General features: G+C 45.9%; 1 protein-coding gene across 32 annotated transcripts in view; it reads right to left on the reverse strand.

Moving 5' to 3' along the window:
• Positions 1 to 25,970, reverse strand: part of Tenm4 (teneurin transmembrane protein 4) — a 2,854,999-nt gene that overhangs the window by 387,425 nt on the left and 2,441,604 nt on the right. For 31 of the 32 annotated variants that reach the window (XM_087211381.1, XM_087211391.1, XM_087211392.1 and 28 more), the window contains one exon: positions 2,287 to 2,574. In XM_087211381.1, the coding sequence (XP_087067507.1) occupies positions 2,287 to 2,574 (288 nt within the window). Of the gene's footprint in view, positions 1 to 2,286; positions 2,575 to 9,161; positions 25,831 to 25,970 lie in introns of those variants that run through there. The other variant, XM_021248263.2, reaches the window with a different exon arrangement.

Below are 25,970 nucleotides of genomic sequence, written 5' to 3' on the forward strand. Positions count from 1 at the left end.
AGCCAGAATTGGCAACAAGTCAGTATCAGAGAGCTGAGACATCTTGGGATGAGAGAAATGGTCAGGGACAACTTTAAGGGTTAAGCAAGTCTGCTGAGGGAGGCATCCCCTCTCATATGTGAGTGTGGGAGATGTATTTCATCATGTGTGAGAAGTCCTCATGGTTTGTTTGCTTTGTGACTTTTCAGCCTCTTTCCTGAAAGCCTAGGACATAGGTTGACATCTCACCTCACACAGCATCTAGCTGTGCAATCTGAAATTGGTGATCCTCCAAGTTTCAATGTTTTTGACTTCAAATGGGGTGATAATATATGACTTGCTACCTTTATGGGAGTTTTGATGATGCAGGGTGGTCATTTGTAAACCACTATGCATATGCCCATATTTGAAATGAGAACACTTCTTATTTTGATTTACACAGACCAGAGAGCGCTCCCTTCCTGAGCCTCATGTGCTAGTGCTGCATCTAAACCAAGGGCTGGTTGAGCCATGTCAAGCATATACAGGAAAGAGCTGGAGGAAAGCTTTGAGATATTCTTACCAAAACTCAGAGTAGCATTTATGATGTATTTGCATTTATGAAATGCCACTGTGATAGTAGCATTTATGAAGCATTTGTTCTGTTCCAGGCACTGGTATCAAGTGCATTATTTATAATTTTCATCAATCCTCATGATTTCCCTAATACTAGGTATTATTATCCCTTTGTACAGGTGAAGAAGCTAAAGGTCATGACAATGGCAGAGCCAAAATTCAAATCCAGATCTGTTTGATGTCAGAACCTGAGCTCCTAACCACAAGCGGAGAAAGAGCTGAGAGGCCCTCATGTTTCGAGCCTAAGAGGCAGCTTGCTCATGGATCCAAGCCTGTGGGAGGGTGGGAATGAGAATATCACAAGATACACACACATTTCATGTTCATCTCCAAGAACATGAAGAGACAAGAATGGACAGTAGTACAACTAATAGATAGGCCAAGATGTCCTTGGCCATTTGCTGTGACCGTGCTTGTATGCGGCCCAGTGAACTGAGAATCCAGAATGAAATGGTCTATCAATGTGGTCTATCTATGAAGTAGCTTTATGCATGACCTGCTTCTCTTACTTCTGTGATCTTGGGCAAATGAGTCAGGCTGGGGCTGTTGTAAGGATTAAGTAACACTATGAAATGTATATAAATGACATAGCCAAGGGCTCCACTGACACTGTCTGTGGAGAGGAGCAGGGCAGGGCATTATTAGGGTGAGCTGCACTCACTGTAAGGGATTGGTGGTCATCCACCAAGCCCCAAGGCTCTTGCTGAGGCAGAAAAACAGGAATCCCTGAAGTACCAGAGTTAGAGACATCTCTTACTGTGGGTGTGGGATGGGCCATGAACAGTAGGGTAAGGAAAGGCAGAGGGCAGAATGGCCTAGGACAGAGATAACAAACCTTTTAGAGCTTTCAATGATACAAACAGCCCATTGTGGAACGTGTGCCGTAGGTTCGGCACCATTGGGAAAGTCAGCAATGGTTCTGTTAAGGCTCCTCAATGCCAAGTTCAGAAGCTCAGTGTCAGGCATATGGAGTCCTCCCAAGCTTCATTCTCATGTAGTGCAGAGAATGGCTCAAGAGGGACAGCTTTGGGCAAGAAGGAGTATTATGGTTAATCCCTCAAGAGAAATGAGAGTGGCCAGGACAGGGAAGTGGCAGAGGAATGAAGAAGAGGGATGGATTTGAAAGGCATTTTGGGAAAGGATGAATAGGCCTTGGTGACCAGTGGATATATGGAGTGAAGGACAGGGAGCCAGGAGTCAGAACAGCCTCTCCTCCCAGTGACTAAGTTTTAAGTTCTAACCATCCCAGGAGGCGTCTTCCTCCCCAGGTAATGTAGGGCTTGACACAAAGAAGATTCTAAGATAGGCTTGTTGAATGAACAAATATCAAATCGGAGGACTAATGTGTATTCAGCACTTACTTGGTGTTAATCGTTCTTGCTGCTTAGACATATCTCCTCATTGGGTACTCACAGGTCACCGCAGTAGGGAGACTGTTCATATCCATCTGACCTGTGCCTCGGAGGAGAGCTTGATTCTGGCCGTCAGACTGGAGCCCAGCTCCTAGCTGTCTCATCTATGCTAAGGGGTCGGGTGAGGATACGAACCAAAAGAGAACTACAGTGCAGGCTTTTACCATGTGCCAAAATAGCAACACTTAGTTTCACCCTGGCACCTCCACTTGCATTCCAGCTCCCCTGTGCACATGCAGCTCACCTGTGCTGGACCTGCAGCCCAGCCTCCCTCTCTCACCTGCATGGCAGAATTCCTCGGCCTCCTGCGGCACCACATCCTTGACGCGGCTGCCATAGGCAACGCGGGCATCTTGGTCGTAGGCCTTCAGGGTCTCACTGGAGCTATATGACTTCTGGGGTGCTTTGCCCTCCTCGCTGTCTGCAGACGAGCTGGTATAGCGGCGCTCTGCGTCACGGCGCCGGGTGAGCGAGCGGTACGGCTTCCTCTCCTTCACATCCATGGCCTCTGGCCTGAGCTCTTCCACATCCACCAATTGGGTCCTCGGTGCACTCAGGGTCAAGTGGTCTGGAGCCAGAAACAAAGAAAGGGGTAAGCGGTGGTCATCAGCAGGCAAAGGCAATGCCAGGGTCCACACTGGGGCTTGGATTCACCATAGCAGCAAAACGGGTGAAGGATGAGGCTGCAGAGGCCAAGTCACCACTCCAACACCTGGCCAGTCGGTGGCAGAGAGCACTACCACCCAGGCCTCTAATGAGGAACCCTGTCTTTGCTACTCAGCCTTCCAGCGAGAGGCTGCCCGAGATGTTCTCCAGGGCTGGCTGTCAAGGGAGCTGACGACCAAGGCCAGAAGGCATGCTATTTAGAAATACTGGAGCCAGGAGCTCTCCTAGTTTGTTCCATCATATCCCAGTGAGGACAGGGCTTGACCCAGAACTCTCAGGGCTCCTTGGGAATTTGTAAAATGAATGGCTATATGCAGGTACTGGGTTGCCTATATTAGCTCAATAAATTGTCATATGTCCCCAGACGTTATTACTGACTTCAGCCTTTATTGGAAATAAGCCAAGGGATAAACAACCAAGGTATAACCATGCTTATCCCAGCTCAATTTTTATATGATTATTTGCTTCTTGTTGGTCTCTCCCCACTAGTAGGTAAGTGCCCTGAGAGCAGATGCCTCACAGGTTTTGCTTGCTCCTAAGACACAGCAGACTGGGTGAATAGTAGGCACCAAGTACTTTTCCTTTTTTCCATACATACTTACATACATATAGCAGACCCTCAAATTCTGACCAGACTGACATATGAACAACTTGGGTTAATTAGGTTAATGGAAGATTAATCTGCCTCTTGTTATCTATAGCCTGTACCCAGATAAACATCCAGATCTCAGCTGTATTTACTGACAACTAAGTTGAATTACAACCAGCCCTTGGGAACTGATGGAGATCATAAGTCAGGGGCCCATTATATATATATATATTTTTTTTTTTTTCTTTTTTTTTCCTTTGGAAACAGGTTTTCACTAAGTTACTAAGTTGCCTAGACTGGGGTCAAACTTGATATCCTCCTGCCTCAGCCACCCAGAGTGCATTTAATCAACTAGCTCACTATGGCTATCTGACAGGTGAGAAAATGGGTTCAAAACCTCCTTTGAGGTCACTTAGTAGCAAATAACACTTGGAATCCGGGTCTGTTTGGTTCTGTTTTCCCTGTTCTATTCTGTCTCCCCGAGACCCCCAACATCCCTCCAGCTTGTCATCGCAGACCCACAGCCTCAGCAGTGCCACCACCAACATCTGGAAGCACTGAGCTTGTCCCATTCGGCCAGTGTTGCTACGGTGTCTGACTGTGGAGGGGCAGGGAAGCGCCTCAGTGGCCTTGCTGTATCCCTCTTGCCCTAGACTGACACTTTGGAGTTTTTAGCTGCAATAGCACCTGATTCTCTTTCGTATGTCTTCCTTTAGCTTGAGGTAGCAAACACAACCCCCTACTGGGCCAGCACTTAAGTACAGGAGGAAAGCAGTGTATCCTTCAAAAGATAAACAAGGTGTCTTATTTTTCTGGAAACATACACCTTCTCAGTTCTGGCTTTCCATTGTTCCATGTTTCAGATCGACACAGGTGTACAAAACATTCCTTTGCTTTACTCTTTACTGTCTGATTAGAGAAACAGCACCACAGCAGGGCTGATGGATGGAGTGGATGCGGGGGCTCAGTGGCTGGGGCTCTGGCAGCTGTGGCCTCTCAGTGCTGCCCATTCAGTGTGTGTGTGTGTGTGTGTGTGTGGTCTCATGAATTTTTAGGATGTGCTGGAAATTTGCATTTAGATGTAAAGTGTATGATTTTTAAATGTTATCTTTTTTAAAAAATGAGAGAAAAATGTTTTGTAGGCCAAATGAAACACACCTGTGGGGCAGATTTGACCTGAGAACTAGTGGTTCTGGCTGCAATCATGGACATCTGAGGCACCCCTTTGACCTGAAGACAATTTCTTCCCTCCGAACAACTCACAGGCCCTCTCCAGGGTGGGTTTTAGTTTGGCTCCAGTGCAAAAACTCTGCCTTGTTAAAGAGCCCTTCAGACCCCCTCAAATGGCAACCACATCACTCTGCAAGGGAAAGGTCTGGGGTTACTGAGGGATGTCTCTGGGACTTATGGAGCCCAAGTGTATACTGGAGACTTCCCCTTGCCTAGATCTCCACATTTTTTTTTTTTGGTACCAGGGATCAAACTTGAGACCTTGGACTTGCGAGGCAGGCGGTGGAACCACTGAGCTAAATCCCCAGCCCTCTCTCCACATTTTTTAAGGAGTGCAAATACTTGTGGTTTTATTGGTGCCTCATAGTAACCATGAAGCATATTAGACAACTGTTTTATTCCATAGTATATATGGTAGATGAAACCACAGTGACCTGTGGCCATATAGTCTCCTGCCTATGGCCATGTGGTAAAATGGTGGCATTAGTAGATATGCTACAATTGTACATAGAGCCAGTGAAGAGGGATGGATGGCTTTTTTGATTCCCAATTCTCAAAATATCCCTAGAAATTGGGCTGGAGATTTGATCTAGGATACACAGAAATTAAACCATGACTGGTACTCTGAGCCATGGCTCTGTGCTCTGGTGTCTCAGTTCTCAGGACCCTGACATCAGCTGGCATGATGATGGTCCTGAATGTATGAGAGGCAGAGCCACGCGGAAGCAGGTGATAACGCCTTCTCCTGCAGGATCTTAAAGGCTTTCTTGAGTGCAATTCATAGTTAGGAAAACATCTTACATTGTGATCTAATGCACACATAGATGTATGTGAGTGCGTGTTGTTTATCCATATAATATGGAAACACAAGATTCACAAAAGTTAATGCATTCTGAACTTTCCTATTTCATTCACTTTCATTTTGTTTAAAGGCTGATAACTCTCTAGACTGATATCATGACACGGTACTGGCTTTTGACCCAAAGTACTGTTGTGGTTTGATTTAGATGAGGTTTTACGGCAACTGCTGCATCTGTGCCCCCTGCCCTCCCTTCTAACTCAACAATGCTGATCATAATAAGCACTCAATAAATGTTAATCATTATACTCACTAATAACTCACAAAAAGAGTGCTAATGATAACAGCTAATATACTTTTATTGTAGCTAATGTTTATCGTATTTAGTTATTTTTTTTTGGTACCAGGGATCGAACTCGGGTCCTTGTGCTTGCACAGCAGGCGGCGAAACCACTGAGCTAAATCCCCAGCCCTATTGTATTTACTTTTGGCTGGTATTATACGCAGTTTTTTAAACTCCATGCCAATCTTGTCATCTGCACATTATGATTATCTGCAAATTACAGGTGAGAAATTGTGAGGTTAAATATCCTGCTGGGGTCACAGCTTTTGCCTGGTAGAGCTAGGGCTCTGACTAAGAAAGTTGAACTGGGTAGGTAGATATAATCTCGAGATGGGACTGCCCAGCCCGGGTCATGCCCTTGACCTGCTTATGCCCTTCTGTCTACTCTGCTGAGCAATTAGGATGAATTTCAGTTTCTTAGCCAAAATGAAGGTTCTCCGTTTGGACCATCTCACTGAACCACTTGCTTATGTTCCCCCATCCCTGGGTGTGGGGACAGAAGCACGTGGCACATAGCCATGCTGAAACATGTTTGCTCTTTTCTGGCCCATTGCTATGATGTGAGTGTGTCCGCCAAAAGTTGGAAACCTATCCTCAAATTTGTTTGTTGACAGTATTTGGAGGTGGGGCCTTTAGGAAGCAGTTAGGGTGAGATGAAGTCATGAGGGTGGGCCCCTGTGATGGATTAGTGGCTTTAGAAGGAGAAGCAATACCTGAGTTTGCCAGGGGATGCCTTCTGCCATGTATTGATGGAGCCAGTACTCACCGCGTGCCAGCACCTTGTTTTGGGGCTTTCTAGACTTTAGAGCTGAGAAATACATTTTTTTCTTTATAAATTACTCAGACTGTGGTATTCTCTAGTAACAGAAAATGGACTAAGACACCTGCCAACTTCTTGCTTCCCCACTACCCATAGAACCCACAAGTATGAGATTCCAGGATGCTGTAGATAACTCTCCTAACTCTCCTGACTCTCCCTCTCTTTCCTCTCCCTGCTGCAGAACAAACTGTCCCCTCAAAGTGCCTGTTCCAGATGCACACATTCCATTTCCTCCCCACAGAGCTGCCTACCCACCACGTCTCAGATCCCTGTCCTCTTTCATATCACTGCACCTGCCTCTGCATTCATTGTTTGTTGGGTTTAGGAGGGGGAGCTGAAAGGAGACAGGGGACAGGAGGGGAGCAGAAAGGAGGTCAGAGCGTGTCTTCCCTCCTCTCTCCTACTCTGTCGGCCTCTGACCATACCACCTCTCTCCAGATGGTCCTCTTCAAGGTCTCCACCTTGTACTGGGCTCTGCTAGTACCTTTCTCTGTCCTCACCTGTCCAGATACACAGGTGCACTAGTTTCCTGCTGCTGCAGACCCCAGGCATCCCAGCAACTTGGCTGGCTCCCTGAACTTGCCACACCTCTGTCTCTTCATTAAAGTCTGTTCATCTAAACCATCTGGGGTGAATTCTGCTTCCTGTAAGGATCCTAACACATGACACAGCTTCACCTCTTTTACTATCTGGCTGATTTTCAGCAATCATCATCATCGCTGTTCAACTAATAATGCCATCAGCTACTATTTACTCAGGGTTTGGCACAGTCCAGCACAGGGTGAACGAAGAAGGGCTTTAGTTAGATGATTGCATTTAGCTCTCATCATTTCCACCTCTGTGAATTGGTCCCATTTTATTGGAAGAATCAGAGACTTAGAGAATTCCCTAACTGGCCTAAAACCAATCTAGAAGAGAGCTGACAGCAGGATTTGACTGATTCAGAACTCTCCTTCTATGCCTTCCACCATGACAGTGAAAGCATGAGCTCTAGGTTAGGAGTTAGTCCTGCCCTGGCCACCTCCTAGCATGGGTTTGTTGGATTCTTTGTTAACTTTAACGTTCTACATAGGTATAAGGAGTTGGAAAAATCACTACTATCAGTGTGATTATCATTATCATTATTGCTTTTGTTATTTCAAACCAACAAATTCTGTAACTACTTTGCTTAAACAGACTAAATGAGCAGGTGAAGATGTTCTGAGATGTACAAACAGCAAATAAATATTCACCTCTCCAACTATTTCTGCAGCTGAAATTTACAATCAAGATGGAGCATCTGGCTGCCATGCAAGGCAGCTGACACTGGCCACACTTGGGAGATACACAAGACCCTGGCACTGAGTTGGCCATGAGCCTGGTCCTGAGAGGCTGTTTCCTGAGGCTTCTCCAAGAATAACCTGAGTATCACAAAGGTGCCTTTGGAGAACAGTTCTCCTCCATCAGTGGTGACAGATCAGCCTTGTGCAGTGGCAGTTTCGTTGCAAGTGAGGGGAAGTATGCTGAGGGGGATAAATGGCAATGTATCTTTTACTGTAAATTAAAAAAATTTAAATATTCACTGTATATTTTTATCACCCTTGTATGGATTAAGCACAGAGTTCAATGCTTTCTACCCCTGCCCCCAAGAACCTGAGTTATTTCTCATTGTACAGACCAGGCTAAATGTCCTGGGTAGCTGATTGCACTCACACAGCCAGCAAAGGTCATGGTTGGGACCTGAACCCAGGACTCTCTGACTCTAAAAACCATATTTTGGCTTTTTTTGGTTTTGATTTGTTTTTCCATTACTTAGAGCTGGACTTGGATGAATCTAGAAGCTTTGACAGGTGTGGGAAGGTGGGGAGGCCTGGGAAACACCTGGTGGTAATGGTGATCAGAATATCATTCTGGATGGGAAAAAGCCAACCAATGACAATACAAAAAAACTCCTGTTAGCTGAACACCTCCTCATGTACTGAGCACTGTGTACATTTTACTTCTACTCCCTATAACAACTGCACAAGTGAGGTGTTATTCTCTCAACTTATATGTTCTATTATACCAATGATATAACAAGTTTAAGGAGATGTCTTGCTCTAGATTGCATTGTTCCCAAGTGTCTGGATCTAGATTTACACCACAAGAAAACATCTGAACGTCAAGAAAAGTATTGAACATTTAGTACCATAGGCTAATTTACTTGGTAAATAATTGCTAAGTCCCTTTTCCATCCTGAGTGTTGCAGAAGATGCAAGGAGGTATCATAGGAAGATCCTTTCCCTCTCCCTTCCCTCCGGTCTCCAATTCTCCCTCCTCCCCCCAAGTTCCTGCCCTGCTTTGCCAAGCCTTGTTCAAGGTGTCAGAGGACAAGACCAGCACTTCTGATTCCTAGGAGCTTCTATACAGTGAGCAAGTCAGAAGGGAGAGAGGCAAGGAAGGACACCTGAGGGCCCCAAGCCCTGGCCAAGGTGGGTCAAAAGTAGTCAGATGGTCAGATGGTCAGGCACCCCAGGCTAGGGACAGTGACATCTAAACGAAGACCAAAGAATGTCGGGTAAAACATGAATGAGGCTGGGAGGTTTTGAGGTAAAAAGAGAAAAGAGGTCTATCTCTGTGCTTCCAAATCTCTCTGGTCTAGAATGAAAATACTTATATCACAATTCAGGGCACACAAACACAAGTACAAATTTCTAACCAAAACAAAAATTTCACAAAACTTTGCTTACTTGCTCTGAGGGTTGAATTTGCTATTTTCTATTCCATTCTACTTCTGTGGAATTATTAATGGGTTGCAACCCACAGTTTGAAACGTGCTGTTCTAGGTGAGAGAGTGGATGAATGGGCTCGCTGAAGACAGAAGTCCACTTATTCCTGGAGTTCAGACTTCAGGGAAGGAAAGAGATTAGAGATGAAGCTTGATTATGAGGTGGAAGAAATGAAGAAATTTCCACAATATCAGTGAGTGGTAAAAATGCAAAGTGTAAGTGGCAGAGAGCCTACTGGGGAAGTCATGGAGGGCCCATGCCCTCCAGCTAGTTTTCAGGCCCTGACACCTTGGGAGGCCTGGAGCGGACGGGAAACAATGACCAGGATGGGAGGCTCCTAGAGAAGGGGTGATATAAAAAAAGAGCTTTTCGTGTTCGGGGAGAAACTCAAGAAGCAAGCCTGAACTTTTCAGGGGGCTCCACCGATATCAACAAAGGGGCAGGGGCCTGGAGCTTTTGTAGAGAGAGATTCACAGACAGCCCAGTGCTGCCAAAAAACTTCCCAGCCAGAGCCTGCAGGGAAACGGGAGCTGTTATCACCCTGGTTACCTCGAAACCTCAGGAAAAGCTAGAAGCAAGCCAGGAAATTGACTGAATTCCTGTTGGACTCAAGTTTTATGTCTTGCTTAACATAAGCCCAGAGTGATATTTTTAGTTCTTTGTATGTCAAAAAGTACCCATAAATATTTTAGAGCTAAAATGTGTTCCACAAAATGTAAGTCCTGGGTAGTATCCGAGTGTGTATAAAACCATAAATTTTATTTTCCGAGTCTTTTCAAGTTTGGTCTTGTAAGTCCTTTGTTTTAAAATGGGATGTGGAGGGGTAGGAGTGGCACTTATTCTTGTGGCCGTTATTCAGATTTTCTGGTGAGCTATGTGCAAACCAAAAAAGAAGGTGTCATCATTCCCACTATATAGATTTGGAAACTGAGGTTCAGAGTGGCAAAGTGATGCTTAAGTTCGTATAACACTCCAGGACTGGACTTCCAGAGCTCTGGCTCCCAAGTTTGTGGTCTCTGTCGTAGAACCCGGAGCACATTTCTCTGGCTGTCACTTTGGGGAAACCCCTTATCTTTTTCTAATAGTAAGACAGCCATCATAGTACTGGTGAAGGGCAAGGTCTTTCCATGCATTACCTTATTTAATCCTCACCACAGCCTGAATTATCCCCATTTTATAGACAGAAGAACCAGGACTTAGACATTTTAAGCATCTCACCGAGAGGACTGCAGCAAGAAAGCAGCAAAGCCAAGATTAAAACCTGGATTTGGCTCACCCCAAGGCTCAAACTTTTAATCATACTTCCATGCTTCCCATATGATCATCCTTATCCTAATTTGCTAAGATGTTCTATGTGTTCCTTTATTTTGTTTTAATGGTATCAGTTCTTCTGATGATCCACCTTAGCCCCTGACCCCTGGCCTGGGCTAGGAGGAAGAGCTTTCACAGCTGCTTCTTGATGGGCCCGGATGGAACAGCACACTGGGCCTGGGAGGGGCCTTACCTAGGAGTGTGCTGGCGTGTGGCCGTGTGCCCAGCCTGGCTGCGGGGACATCCCTAATCAGCGGCTGGCAGGCAGGTAACAGATGGTGCCACTGTCTACAGGAGCCATCTTGTCCTTCTGTTGGAGGGTTGTCAGAAGCCAGGTATCAAAGGGCGGATGGCTCTGATCCTAAGCTGAGAGAGCTCCCACCAGAGCTGCCTGACCCCTCAGGCATGGGGCTAGGCACGTGTAGGAGTGGGACACAATAAACCTTCAACCAACAGGAGGCTTTGTAATGTCTGTGTTTTCCAGATTCCTGATCTATTCTTTCTTTCTCCCAAAGCCAGTTACCAGCCTATGATTTCCCTTTACAAACAGTGGCATCTCAGAGTCAGACAATGTGTTCAGATTGCAGGCAACACTGAAGGTCAGCTGTTTCATGACCTTTTCAGATACTCAAACCCTCCCAGGTCAGATGACCTGCAATGCTAGGCCTTCTCTGCCTCCAGGGACAGGTCTGCTTCCTGATAGGGAGCTGGAATCTGCCTCCTTCCTTCCACAGCTCTTACCTCCACTCCTTGGGGCCCCAGGAAATCAATCTAATGCCTTTGCTCCAGCACCAGCCCTTCCACACTGAAGGTGGGGCCAGGGTGTGTCCTCCAGTCCTCTCTTCAGCACGAATATCCCTATGGTGCTTTTCAAACCCTCACCTTCCTGGTGACCTTTGCCCCAGGTTTATCCATCCTGGCTCCTTCTCACCCATCTAACCAGGCTTTATAAGATCCTGGCCCAGGTAAAAAGACAGGGAATTGGATTGCATGTGTCTCAGTCCTCAAGGAGCCCATGGAGCAGTCAGAGAAGAAACTCATCTACAGGTGGTTCCAGCACAAAGGACATAGACCTTCTGGGGGCAGGGATGGTGTGGCGCTGCTAACTCTAGGTCTCTGCTTCTTGGAGGAAGTAACCCCTGAGCTGAGTCGGCCAAGCTGAGGAGGCACCAGCCAGGGGACAGAAGAGCAAGATGCTCTCATTCGTCTACTGTCTCTCCCACTATATTCACCAGAAGCCACCAGGAACCTCTTGGTGAAGACTACACACCTCTTTCTCCTGTACCCAACACATCTTTCCTTCCTGGGGAAGCCATCGACTTTCTCAGAAGCCAAGCTACTGGGGCCTCAGAGTTTCTTCCTAAGTGACACCTTGGGAAACTGCCTGTCTCTTCTACAGCTCAGCCCTACTGACAAGGACTTCTCCCCCTCCCAAGCCTCCTTTGAGGGTCAAGGCTACAGCCCACCCCCCATTTATCTGAGTGCCACCTTTCTTAAAAGAGTTTTCTTTTGCCTGACTTTCTATGGGCTCATTCTAAGTGCACACTATGAGATAATCAGAGGAGCAGAGAGAGAGGCTGATTAATCACATCTTCCCTACTGCGGCTAAGTCTTAGCCTGTAATTACCTGGGGCTCCCATTAGGCTTCTATCTGACTGAGGAGGAGAGAGCCTGAGGGAAACCAGCCCTCAGAGAAGAAGGCACGAGTAAGAGGCTACTGGAAATGGTGAGACTTTAAGTTTAGCAGGAAGGATTCCTGAGCCTGAAGGAAGTTCTGGTGAGCTCCACAGTTGGTAGGAGGAGCGAGTTCCTCTTTTTAATCCTTCTTCTCACTCAGACCCTGGACCTCAGTCAAGGCAGCTTTGGGAGGATTTAGAGGCATTCTTTCTGCTCTTTAGGCCTCAGCTCAGAAGTGCTCTGATGACCAGGAGGGACTATCAAGATGGCTCCTCATTATGCTAACAGCAGGATCACACTTTGGAACCTGGACTCTGTAAGACCCCTTCCTCAGGTCCAGCCACATTCCAGCTTCCCTTATGCCCTGGAGGGAGTAAAGCTCAGTAGTGACAAACAGCTGCACCGAAGTCAGCTGTCTTGGACTCACATTCCAGCTCTGCTGTGAGCCACTTGCGGGGCTTGAGACATGTGACCAAGACTCATTTTCCTCATCAGTCTTCATTTGTAAAACTGTGAAAATCACTGGACCATCTTAGGAAAAACTGCTGGAGGTACAAATGACATAATGCATGAAAAGAGTTTTGGACAATAGCACTTAATAGACTTTCTCTTCTTCAGAAGGCGAATAGCACCCAACATTTGTAGTATGTGTGGAATTCAGAAACAAATACATTCATGTTAAAGTCCCTCCTGTGACCCCTAGGTGTCATCTAATCATAGACAAGCATGACTCTACTTGAGCCTCAATTTCCTCATCTACAAAATGGCAACAGGTATCCTGGTACCTCCTGGGTTGTTATACGGAACAAGAGCATGCTTTATGAACCACAGTAGCCTCTGGTCTAATATGCCCTGGGCACACTTGGCACTGACAACATCATAGTGCAGAGGAGATGGAAATCAAGAAGTCACAATCAGTCCCTCCTATGAGTCACTCCTGAGAGGACAGCAAGATTATCTGGGTTGGTATCTCTTTGAGGGTGCTGTGTTTGGTGTGTGTGTGCTCGTGCATGTGTGCGCAAGCACACACTTGCACTCAATAGCCTTGGCTCCCTGAAGTGCTGCTTAGAAAGAGAAGGCTGCATTGCAACTTTTTGAAGCTCAGAGCACTCAGGGGTTAACAGGCTCCAACATTCCTGGAGTGGCAGAGGCAGGGGAGACCCAGAGGGAAGACCCTCCCATTTTTATCACATATCCTTCCCATTTCCCCCTGTGTTCCTATGAACCAGGTCCTCTATCAGCTCATGATGAACTGGATCCCACACAATGGTGGTATGCAAGTGCCCCCGGCAGCCCTCTCATCTCTCATCTTCCACTTTTATAGGCTCTTAGAGCAAGTGGGGTGTCCTTGGATGTTTCTGAGTCAGTTTCTTTGTCAGGGAAAACCTCAAACTAGGACCAATAGTTCTTTGGTGGGTCTTATATCCTCGTGTATCCTCAATGTTGAGAACAGCCTAGAGGTGCATCCAGGTTTTGCTGAATTGAACCAAAGTGAACAAAAAGACATAACTCTCCATAAGTCCCATCTGGTGCTGATTTCTTCTAGTTTCAAAACACTCTGGTTTGTCTTTGCTTGGTGTGAACCCCAAAGCAGCTCAAATACCACTGGTGACAGCCACCCAGCAGCACTCAAGGTAGACTTTTTTCCTGTGGCCTGTTTGGTGTCTGGCCCTTTCCTCCAAGGGCCCAGATCTTTTCCTTTAGAACAAATCTATCTGGAGTCCACATGAACTCCCAGATTTGTACAGATGGCAAACATGCCCACTGAGAGTCACTCAGAACTTTATGTTTTAGAGAGGAGGAAGCAGAAATATGAAGGGCTGTGATTTTTTTGTCACCTACATCCCAGCAAATAGAGAGTCGGGAGCTGTTAGCTTCTTTCTGTTTGTTCCTTCTACAGCTTCAGTTTTCTCATCTGCCACATGGGGTGGTGGGGTGTCATATTTAATCTATGCCTGAGAACTGTTCTGGTGTTTCAGAATATACACAGACACATTTTAAAACACTGTCAAGGGTGGGGAGTTTTCTAAGGTGCAATGACTGCAACCCTGCTTAGTGGCGGGCACAAAAAGGGGTCCTTTCAGCAGACAAGGCTGCTGCATTCCAGGAGGGAAGGCCACACGGAAAGCAATACCGGAAAAAGTGGCTTTGTCAGAATTTCACTTATATCTCTGGGTACCCAAGTCTCAATGAGGTGAGAAAAAGGCCCATAATGATGGGAAAACCCTAACTGCCTGAAGCTGCCTCCATTTCTAATCATTAAAGGTAAACTTAATAGCTATTAGAGCCCTCTTTCCAGCAGCTGGGTGGCCAGGCGATTTTTATTTCAATAATTAGTCGCTGCAAGTCACAGAGAACTAGAGACAGATAAAGGCAGGGCCAGTTTCTCATGGAGCTAATTGTGCCCAGAGTTCTACATGCCTAATCAAGCCTTCCACTCTTCCATCCCTTTCATCCAAGGCCTCAAAGGACTTTGCCATCAGTAATTAAGTCTCCTAAGTGCCTTAAAGTAAGGGATTCTCCAGGGCAGGCTAAACAGAGAAAGGGCTGCTAGGGTGGAAGTGGGACAGGCAGCTGTGTAGCTGGCCCCCAAAATAGGTAGAGGGAGCCAGGAATGGGCCTCACTGCCTGAGACTGGGTACTCTGTGCCTTCTATCCCTAACAAGCTAACTGCGTATCTGGTAGATCCTGCGGGCCACCTCCTATTGAGTCTGGTGAAACTACCCCAAAGCCTTTTTAAATTTCTAAACCTAGATGGTCTTTGGAGGATATATTTGTTAGAAACCCCAGTTCATGCAAGGGTAATTCAGAGACTACTCTCCTGGATTCTCAGTTAGTAGGGGACATAAAGGATATAGCCACACAAGCCCCATCTGAAGCTTGGAATCCTTCTATGATTCCCATGGACACCAGCCAGCCCTTGCTGGATCTCTGATGACAAAGTGCTTACTCCTGACACATTTCATCCTCTAAACTTGGCCTTCCACAGTCCACACTGACAGTAAGCTAAAATTTGCTTTCTTTAAGACTCTTCTTGTTGACCCTACTTCTATGCTTTAGAAACACATGAACAAGAGAATCTCTCCTCAGAACAAGAAGAGCTCTGGAAAGTAGTAGAAAATGGTGGTTAAAATGCAGGCTTTATATTGAAAGCACAATGCAAAAATGAAAGACTGATAAATTGGACCTCACCAAAATTCAAAATGTGCATTCTGCAAAAGACACTGTTAAGAGGATAAAAAGACAAGCTAGAGAGTAGGAGATTTTTTTTACAAACCACATGTCAACAAAGGCCTAGTATCTAGATTATGTAAGAAACTCTCAAAACAATAAAACAAAGAAACATTCCAATTAGAGAATGGCCAAAAGATGTGAATAGAAATTTTACCAAAGAGGATATACAGATGGCAAATAAGCGCATGAAAAAGATGTTCAACATCAGTGATAATCAGGGAAATGCAAATTAAAATCGCAGTATCTATTGGCCTATACCTATCAGAATGGTTAAAAAAAAAAAAAAATGACAACTCTAAATGCTGGCAAGGATGCAGAGAAACTAGATTACCCATACATTGTTGGTAGGAATATAAAATGGTATGGGGCCTCTGGAAAAGTTTGGCTTACTAAACTTTGGCTTACTAAAACTTACTATATAACCTAACAATTGCACCCTTGGGCATTTATCCCTCAGAAATGAAAACTTATATTCACCTGAAAGCCTATACAACAATATTCATAATAACAGGGGAATGACAGGGGAATGGTTAAATAAATGGTGGAGTACCATGGAATACTACTCAAAGATAAAAATGAATGAGATAATGATACTAATAAGTCTCCAAAGAATTATGCTGAGTTAAAAAAGCCAACTGCAAGAGGCTGAATACTACGTGATTTCATTTATGTAATATTTTTCAAATGACAAAACTTCAGAAGTAGAGCACAAATTCTTCGTGGTTTCTAGACCTCAAGGAATGGGGAAGAGGTATGGCTATAACAAGCAACATGAAGGATACCTATGGTGACAGAAATGTGCACCATGTTTATTGTATATATTCATCTATATATGTGATCAGTTAGCAGAGAAGTAAGTATGCACTCAAGTACACGTAAAACAGGAAATATGAATGTAAAGTTCTACCACTAGTGAAACTGGGTAAAGGGCATATAGGAGCTCTCTGTATTATTTCTTACAGCTCCATATGAATTACAATTATCTCAGTACAATTTTCAATGAAAAATAGGGTTTTTTGGAGTCAAGTTGTTTTTAATCAAATAGAGCTAGATTTGAACTTGAACCTACCACATACTTGCTGTGGAACTTTGGACAAATAAACTCTCTTAGCCTCAGTTCTTCATCTATAAAAGAGAGATGGTTTCTATTGTCTTACAGACTTGTCTTGAGGCTTAAATGAGGCAATCCAGGGAAATAATTCACATTATTCTTGGTACAGAATATAGACTCAGTAAACAACAGATGTAAATGTTACATCATTATCCAGGATAAATAGCCATATACCTTCCTGGGATTCAGGTCTCACCCATTTTGGCTCCATCCTGGCCTTATTTCTCTGAAAAAGTTCCTTTTGGTGAGTCATTCTTTAAAACCCCACTGTGAAAATCAACGCGCCTAATGCAGTCTCATTATCATGCACTGCTTTGGCATCCTGTGATTTCTAGCTACAGTGCCATACTTTGCAGGTTGTTTTGGCCAATCACTTGCTGTTCACTTCTGTGTCATGTCTTCTTCCCCCAATAAGGTGGCAGTAAGCTGCCTATTCATATTTACCTACCAATTCTTATGCACTTACTATGTGCAGACGCTGCTATGAACACAAAACACCACAAGCAGGGCATCACATATTTCTTACCAAACCTTCAAGAAAACTCTGGAAGTTAGATATGGTAGAAGATGGCTGTAGTAATGATTCTCAAGGAATCATACTTCTTACTATCCAAAATCTGTGTAGTCCACACACTGACTCTGGGATTGGTCATGTGACTTGTGTAGACTAATGGGCCAAAATGACACTAACAATCTCAAATCAAAGGCATGAAAAAAACTTGAGTGTTTGGGCTTGCCTTCTACTGCTGGTTTTGGAAAACAGCCATCATTTAAGAGCCACATGTTGCTAGAGACATAGGGGTGAGCCAATGAACTATTGAAGATTGTAGTCACATGCATAAGCCTAGAGAAAACCAGCTGAACCACCCAGCTCGGCCCAGGCCAAAACACTGATCCTTAGAAACAGGAAGCAACAATTGCTCACTTTACGCCACTATATTTTGGGGTGACATGTCATATAACAAAGGCTAACTGACACAGGTATTTTTATAATTTTCTTATTCAGATGAAGAAACTGAGGCCCAGGTGATAAACTTAAAAAACCAAGAGGAAATATTATATAGATAATAAGGATGATGCCTAATGTTTAAACAGTAATTCAGAGCTTACAAATTTCTTCCACATTTTCGCATGATTTAATCTACCATCTGATACCTCTCTTTTGGGGAACTTATTAAAATTATATTTGTATTATATTTATATTTAAGTAACTGCTTAATTACCTGCTCCAAGCTCTATGAAAGTAGGCATTGTATCTATTTTGTTCAGCATAGAATTCCAAGCTTCCAGCCTTGCAAATAGTAGGAACTTCATAGATTATGACTAACTGAATAAATGAGCAAATGACTGAGAATCTGCGCTATAATCCTCTGCTAGATACAAGACTGAAGGTAAGTGAGGCAAAACACCTTGTTTCTAAGTCACATAGCCATCAAGAGGCCCGAGCCAGGACTCTGCTGAAGAGCTGTTCTTTTGACTTGGAGTGCAAAGGTCTGCCCTTAAATTTTCCATGCATCCTGAGGGTGAGACAGACAAGGAAATGAATAACTACCCCCACAGTTAGGAGGGAATGTTGCTGGATGAATTCCACATGTTTAAGGAATGCCAATCCCCATGCTAAGGAGATTCTGATCAAAAATAAACTCCCAGCTGGAGTAGAAGCATGCCACAGTGTGAGCACCATTGCTAGGGATCAGAGATGCCTGTTAGCACAAGTCCTGCATGAACTTGTACCATCTAGCCCTGATCCAAATGGGATGCCCGAGTTGGGGAAGAAACCACCCAGCAAACACAGGAACATTTAAAAGCTCTGCTGTCAGCCCTGGTCCAGGTCACGTGCTCTGTAGCAAGGGCCCCACAGATGAGGGACCTGCAGATGTGAGCTCTAAACTCTGCATTCTCTGGTTTCAGGTGGCCCCTTCCTTTTACAGATCTTTCCCCACTATTCACTACACTAAGGTGACCTTTAGAGTGACCCTGAGCTCTAGCTGAGCAGGCTCTGTTTACTTCCCCAGCAGCCACCAGACACAGGGCAAGCTATGTTTCTGCATACTGTCCACGCTGCCCAGGCTCTGAGGCAGAGCTTCCTTGGTGGCCTTGGTGCCTCTCTACTGCTGGAGGGCCCTGAATCTGTCCTCTCCATGGGGAAGCTCCCCTGGCCCTTGCCCCCCTATGGGCTAATGTTGCACCTGGGTCACTGCATTCTGCCTTCCTGAGGCCAGACCTCACTTTGTTCTCTTGATTATAGCCCTAAGTTTGTTTTCATTAAGAAACTCTGCCTGTCACTCCATCAATTCTGCTTTTCTCGGGTTGTTAACCTCAGTTAACTGTGCCAGTCTCAGAGGCAGCTCCCTAGGAGAGAAAGGGTGTGGACTCGGGCTGCTGGCTTCCTCCAGGGCGGGAACTGGAGGGGTTTGGGTACATAGGGTCTAGCCTGGCCTTCACAAGCCAGCAACTCATAATCAACCTCTCCACACCTCTTTTCCAAAGTGGACATGCTAATTCTGCCTCCCTGATAGCACCGCTGGTGATTTCATTTGTGTGAGTTCATATGTGCAAAGCACTTGCAACAGGCCAGCACTCAGATATTTCTTCTTATCATTATTACAGAATATTCACTCTGGCTCACAGGTAGGTTTGGATTTCTCTGCCCCACTCACACCATTGTATGGAGACATGAGTGTCTCTGTTCAGCACAATTTAGTCATTCAGTCACTGAACAAATATCACTAGGAAACTATTATATGCCCCAGTCTGTATGGGAATGCAAGGTAACATGGATTTGATTCTTGTCCTGTAAAGATAGAGCCCCCGTTTTGAGTAGGCATGTTCTGGTGTGGATCTTGGCCCTGAACTTTTTAGGCATGAGCCACGGGAAAGCCATCCTGGCTTCACCTTCCTTGTATGTAAGATGGGTAGGTATTCACGCCTCCGCTGCCCTGCCTCTCCTCTGGACTCACAAGTCCCCTCTCTGTAGGGCTGGAGAGTGAGAATGTTATGGAACCACCCCAGACAAAGCCCCAGTCGTCCTCCAGCTCTGGCCAGCAGGGAGGAGAGGGGAGCAATTCCTGAAGCAATTACTTCAGGTCACTGTGCAGGCCTGTCCCCCTGGGAAACCTGAACCACCTTCAAAGAGAGAGTTTTATTTGGCTTAGGCTCTGTGCTCTTTCCAAGAGAGCATCACAAAACAGGATTAGTCCCCAAGTGAGCCAGGCAGGCCCCACATTCAGGCCAGATGGCTGGACAGCATCCCATTTTGCCTCAACTTTCCTGAGATTGACCCTGCAGCCTGGTGGGGAAAGGAGGCTGCTAGCTGCCCTTTGCTTCCTGTCCCACGAGTGTAAGAAGAGGGCATTTAAGTCAGATCCTGGAGCTATAAAGGAACTGGGAAAGTTATTTGATTTTCAACAGGATCTAGGAAAAGTCTAGGCTTCCCTTTCACAATCTGTGAAAAGCAACTGATATACCTCACTCGAGGGAGAAGCCCGGGTCTCCTTAGGAAAACACAGTGCTGGGGCCTGACCTGGTCTGGCAGCTCTGCTGTTTACACAGCACTGCCAATCATGCTGCCTCAGGTAACTCTACTGTCCGAAGTGGTAGGTGCTGCATCCTCATTTTGACAGGGCAGAGGGCAGCACGCAGGAGTGTGGAATCTGGCTCAGGAGAGCTGACTTGAGACCTAACTTTGTGATCTTTGGCAAATGACAATAGGATGCAGCACAGAGTGGCTCTCTAAAATAAACAGTACACAAGATAATAGGAAACGGGGAAAAAGATCTTTTGCAAATGGGAAGGGGAACTAGAGATGGAGGGAAGGGGGAGGTCAGGAGGGGAAGGGGAATAAAAAGAATTAATGTGTAACGTATGTACTGGCTCTCCACAGTGAATGAAATGATTACGTACTACAAATATGTACTTATAAAAATAAAAAATAAAAAAACCAAACAGCAGCTCCCATTTGCTGGATTCCCCATAGTTCTTGGTGATACTTGGTTGTCTTTTCATTGTGCTATTTAATCTGAGTATCAGGTAGGCAGGCAAGAAATTGCCCTAAATTACTTGCTTTTTAAGGAAGCTAAAATTTAAAGCCCCAGACAGAGTCGGTTTTTTGTTCTGCAACCTGGAGGTGACAAAGATCAGCTACATTCAGAGAGAGTAAGAGAGTCACATGAGCAGGTGGATGTGGCTTTAAGACTATGAAGCTCTGCACAAATACATGTTATTTTCATTGAGGAAATTAAGCCTCTCGCAGGTGAAGCAATTTGTCCAAGGTCACTCAGCTGGCAAGGAGCAGAGCTGGGATTTGATCCCAGTGTTTTGAGGTCCAGGGTCCTTTCCATTAAGCCACAACCGCCACTGGTTACACCACCAGTGAGAGGATTTCCCTGGTGCAGGACAAGGGCCACAACTCCTCAGGAGCCATCAGGTTGATGATGTTTAAATACGTAGCTATTTGAAAAATATAATAACAAGCAGTTGAGAACAAATGCCAAGCCTCTAACTGATTAGGAATATCACCTGGGGGCACAGAGATTTGTCAGTGATTGATGCTTCCTGCTTAAATGCAGTGGCCAGACGCTGGTGCAGAAGCATGGCGGGGTGTGAGCTGGCAGCGGCAGTGTCTGGAGAGGCTGCAGGGTTTGGAAAACACTGCTTGCAGCCAGTAACTCACTCACTCTGCACTGAGCCTCTCTGAAGGGAGGGCTTCTTATACTTTTTATATTAATGAGAAGCCCAAGCCTAGAGAAGCTCTGTATGCATCCAAAGTTGCACAGTCAATAAATGCCTGAGCTGAGCTTTGAATCCTAAACTGTTACTCTCTAAAATCCCAGCTGCATTCCTTGCATGCCCGTGCTGTCCACACCATCTTTGCTGCTCAGGAGGGAAGGGGTGATGTGTCTGATATTCTGGGAACTCGTGTCCTCACCTTAGGACTTGCTAGTTCACCCATTCTACCTCTGCCCATCACCCTTTTCTCAGGGCCTCTTATGACTCAGGCCTTTTATGACTCTGCCTGTTGTTTAGGTGGGTGTCTGTCTTGTTCAAAAGATCCTGGAGGGAGGCAAAGGATGGGTTTTACATTCATCCTTTCCAACTCCAGCCTGATGCCCATGCTGTCAGGCCTTGGGGCTGCAGATGGGGTGAGAGACTGCCATGGAACCTCCCCCCACTCCTTTGCAGTGAGTGCAAACGTACTTGTATTTGAGACAAAGGTTGTACCGATGAACAGGATGTTTACTGAGATGAGCCATTTTTGAAGCTGATGGAGCTGAATGAACAGTCACTGACTTCTCTTCTTCATTTCTCTTTCCCAACAGACGATTTAGTTGTCCTCTGAGGAAGAGCCCCTGGTTTTGGGGCCAAGTTCTTAGAATATTGAGACATATGCATAGGCCCAACTCTATCCTTCATTTCCTTATTTTGAAGGAAAAATACGTGTCCAACAAGCTTCACTCCTGACCCACCTTCCTGGGGTCAAGTTAATAAATTAATAAGGTCACGTATTAATTAACAGATTCATCAAACATTTACTGAACAGCTACTTTGTGCCAGGCCATTAAGGTCAATATTTGGGATATAAAAATAAATGACTTCTGGTCACTGCCCTCACCTGAGGTCTTTCTCTCAGCTCATAGGCAGTGACTCAAGAGCCCAGAAAACTGGGCTGTAACTCTGGCTCCACCGTTTCCTGGAGTAAGTTTTTCAACCTCTCAGAGCTTCATTTTCCTTATCTGCCATATGAGAGGCTGACATTTCCTGAGCTGTCTCACAAACTTGGGAGGCTCAGAGTCAGAAATCAAAATACTTGGAAAATTATAAAGTGCTACACTAATCATGCAATGGTTCAGGAGGCAGGTACTGTTGGTGGCCAACCAAAGAGACACGCTCTACTTCATTTTCCAGGGTAACATAAGTCCAATTTTGTTTAGAAAAGCAACAAGCTCAGCCCCAGAAAACGAATCATGATTTGGCTGAAGCAATCAAGAAAAGCCCATTTCCACCAGATACTCAATTTCCCAGCCTTCCTCACAGCCATTAGTAATCATATGACTAATTCTGGCCAATAAGATGGAAATGTTCACTGAGAGGAGGAACTTTAGAGCGCTGTGGCTGTTACCACTTATTTCCTTCTTAATTGTGCCATAAATGTGAGCTCTGATGGCCGGCCACCTTGGGACTTTGCAGTGACAGGCATGAGGTCTAGAAACCAGCTCCAAGGATGTTGAAGTAGGCCCACTTTCCCTCTCCCATTCCCCTGATCCTGTGGCTCCTGCCCTACGTGCCCACCATCGCTCCTGGGTGGCTGTAGCAACCTCTAAGCAGATGCTGCCTCATGATAAACTCCAAGAGTCAAGCCACCAAAACATAAAAGTGTGGAGAGATGTTGGTTCAGAAAAGTTACAGCCCTGTGCGGAAAGCCCTTGGGGCAAAGGAAGTACTGGACAATGTAGGAACAATGAAGAAGGCCCAAGATGGAGGGAGGATGGCTTGGAGGTCAGAGAACACTGGGGAGGGGTTGGAATTGCACTCCAGTACCATAGGTGCTGGTCTCCTGTGTACACCCAGACGCCCATCCCAAAGCCAGGCCTCATGTCTTCTCCTCTTACAGACTCCACTGCTATCAGCTCAATAAGCATGAAATCATAATGAGCCCACATGTATTGCAGTGTGTTCTGAGTGAGGCACATCATTAGCCTCATTCTTCTACCAACAGCTTTTGTGTTACAGAGGAAGAAACTGAAAGTGCAGAAGGGTGAAGAAACTTGTCCAGGGCCAGTGCAGGGCCGAGTCTTCAAGTCTTCTTTGTGGTCTCCTGTGTGGTCCACCATGGTAGTGACCAGTCACCCATAGCTAGTTAAATGTAAATTTTTAAATACAAAGCTCTTTTGTTGTACTAGACACATTTCAATTGTCCAATAGCCACATGTGGACAGCAGCTAGTGTAGTAGACAGTGTAAGCATAGATGTATCTATAAAAGTAGAATTGCATAGGACAGTGTTGGTCTAGTGGCTTGGGATAGTCAGAGAATCATTCATGGATCCCTGCTTGACAGAGCTGCACAGTGACCGAAGCCTGTGCTTGAGGAAGGAGGAGGGATAGAACATTCCCTGAGTCCCTACAATATGCTAGTCACTATGGCCAAAGTTTGTTAATTCCTTTATCCTTCAACCAGCTATATTCCAGCACCATCTTTTAATTCCACATGTCCAGTGAAGACAGTGAAGCTTAGGAGTAGGAAAAGACTTGTCCAAGATCACATACTTAGGAAACAGTAAGGCTGGCCTATGGACCCAGATCCATCTACCAAGCGTCTTTACCAGGTGGCCAGATTTGGAAGTGTTTCCTCCTTCCTGTCCTTTCTGAAAGGAATAGATGAATCTTTTCAGCAGGCAAACCAAACTCTAGTATGGGCTGGGGGTGGGAGATGGTGACCACACAGGCCCAGAGCAAGATGGTCCTGCCTTTAGGGCAGCTCTGTTTCCCCAGGCTCGAAGGAAGGTCATAAGGCAAACTCATTATTTCCAAGGCCTCCCCTCTATAAATCAGGCCCAGCTATTCGTTGGACTCCAGACTGGGGGAGGCACTCCTGCTGTAAGAAGACTGGGCTGTTCTGCTCTCCCAAGGAGCTTGCAGGAACTTCAAAGGCGGGGCCTGATTTATGAGGCTGCCAGTGTGGCTCCAGGCTGTCCCAGATCAGTGCCTGTACCAGTCCCAAACTGTACATCCATGCATGGATGGGTCAAAGGATCTGAGACCAAACAGGGAACAAGTCTAGATCTATTCCATCTGCCCTGTAAGAAGGGTTAGAATCAGCAGTGTCTTGCAGGAAATGGGTCCATGACCAAGCTTGAGAAGCAGCCTGGACATTTGGGGTCTTGCTTGACAGGGGATGCAGAAGTAGGGTAAAGAGGCCAGGCCAGGCAGCTCTTGGAAATGGAGTCCAGGCTTCAGTCAGGAGACCAGAGCCAGACTTCATACTCATGGAGGCCCATCCAGGGAGGCAGGATCCCCATTTTCACATAAGGAAATGGAAGTTCAACGAGGGCAAGTGACATGCCCAGCAGCATGGCAGGGTTCAGCCCCAATTCTGTCACTCATACATCTGCTTTCTGCACTCTGTCACCTAGTGCAGTACTCCCTGTGCTGCAAGCTGTTCTTAACCCATGATGACAAAGCAACCTGTATCATTAACAGCAAGTGTATAGTCCTTGACATCCGCTCAGGTGCTTCCATGATCTTGAATGAGCAGTGAGAGAAGACTTCAGCATCCAGCTCTGGGAAGTTTATACAGCAAGAGCAGCCTCTGGGCCAGGGCTGATATGCAGGCCTGCAGCCTGCCAGGAGAGCCAGGCCTCTCCCAGCTTGAGTCCCTTAAGGTGGCTGAACTGATCTTCCTGCTGGGAGGGAAGCACTTCCCAGTGCTCACTGCAGCTGTAACATTCTCAGTCATCAGCAAATGTAGTAGTATTTGTCAATTACAGACACTTGTCCAGCGAGTGCCAGTCATTCAGTTACCACTATTTCTCTTAGAAACCTGGAAAAGTATTCTCATCTGATTTGCAGAAGCTCAGGGGTTAATGACCTGCAACTAATAAACAGCAGAGCTGGGGCTCAGCCTGGCTGCATTTGCCTCTAACCCCTCTACACTTTCATTGCAGCACCTTAGCCTCCAATAATGGGCCAGCCTGGGTTAAGTCAACAAGAGTCTATTTTGTGCCATATGATTGTCAACTCTTACTTGTCTGCCCAGATGGCAGCTCACATCAGGGCACAATGCACACCGTACAGGCTACAGGCATGGATTCTGGAGTCAGCCCGGGTTCGACAATTGTGGGTTCACTGTGGAAAGTGGAAACTCACATCCCTTTGCCTCATCACGTGGGAGACAATGACTTCCCCCAGGGCAAAAACAGGCTTACCCTTTTCACCTCTCTCTCCTGGATGAGTCTTTCTACCAGTTATGTGACTTTCTTCACAAGTGAATTAATCTTTTTGGGTCTCTGTTTCTTATTCTGCAAGATGGGCATGTTGTTTCAAGATGGCACCATGTTGTTTCAGGGTTAGCAACAGGCAAATATTTACTGACATGACAGCCCAGCCCAGCCTCCTCTGGTGCCCAGCAAAGGATTGACTCAGAATGATAAATTCCTGTTGGCGTAAGGAGGAGATGATGAGCCATTGACAAAGCATTGGGGAAATGACTGGTGTCTCTGTTAGAGAGGAAGACTTGCAGATGGAGCTCATCAGCATGGACTGCCAACCCATAAGCTTGGGTCCTTAGGGAGCACCCCCCCACAGAGCCCACCCAACCCAAGAAAACGCCAATTCTCCCACCCCCTGGTGAGCCTCAGACCTCCTCCAGCAAAGCAGCTGTCTGGAAGGCACCCAGGACAGCCATTCCTTGGGATGCTCCCCCACCCCAAGGCTCAGATGC

This window comes from Heterocephalus glaber, unplaced genomic scaffold (assembly GCF_053883595.1).
Source record: "Heterocephalus glaber isolate CG9 unplaced genomic scaffold, H.glaber_assembly_v1.0 deba00001428, whole genome shotgun sequence".
NCBI classification, from domain to species: Eukaryota; Metazoa; Chordata; class Mammalia; order Rodentia; family Bathyergidae; genus Heterocephalus; species Heterocephalus glaber.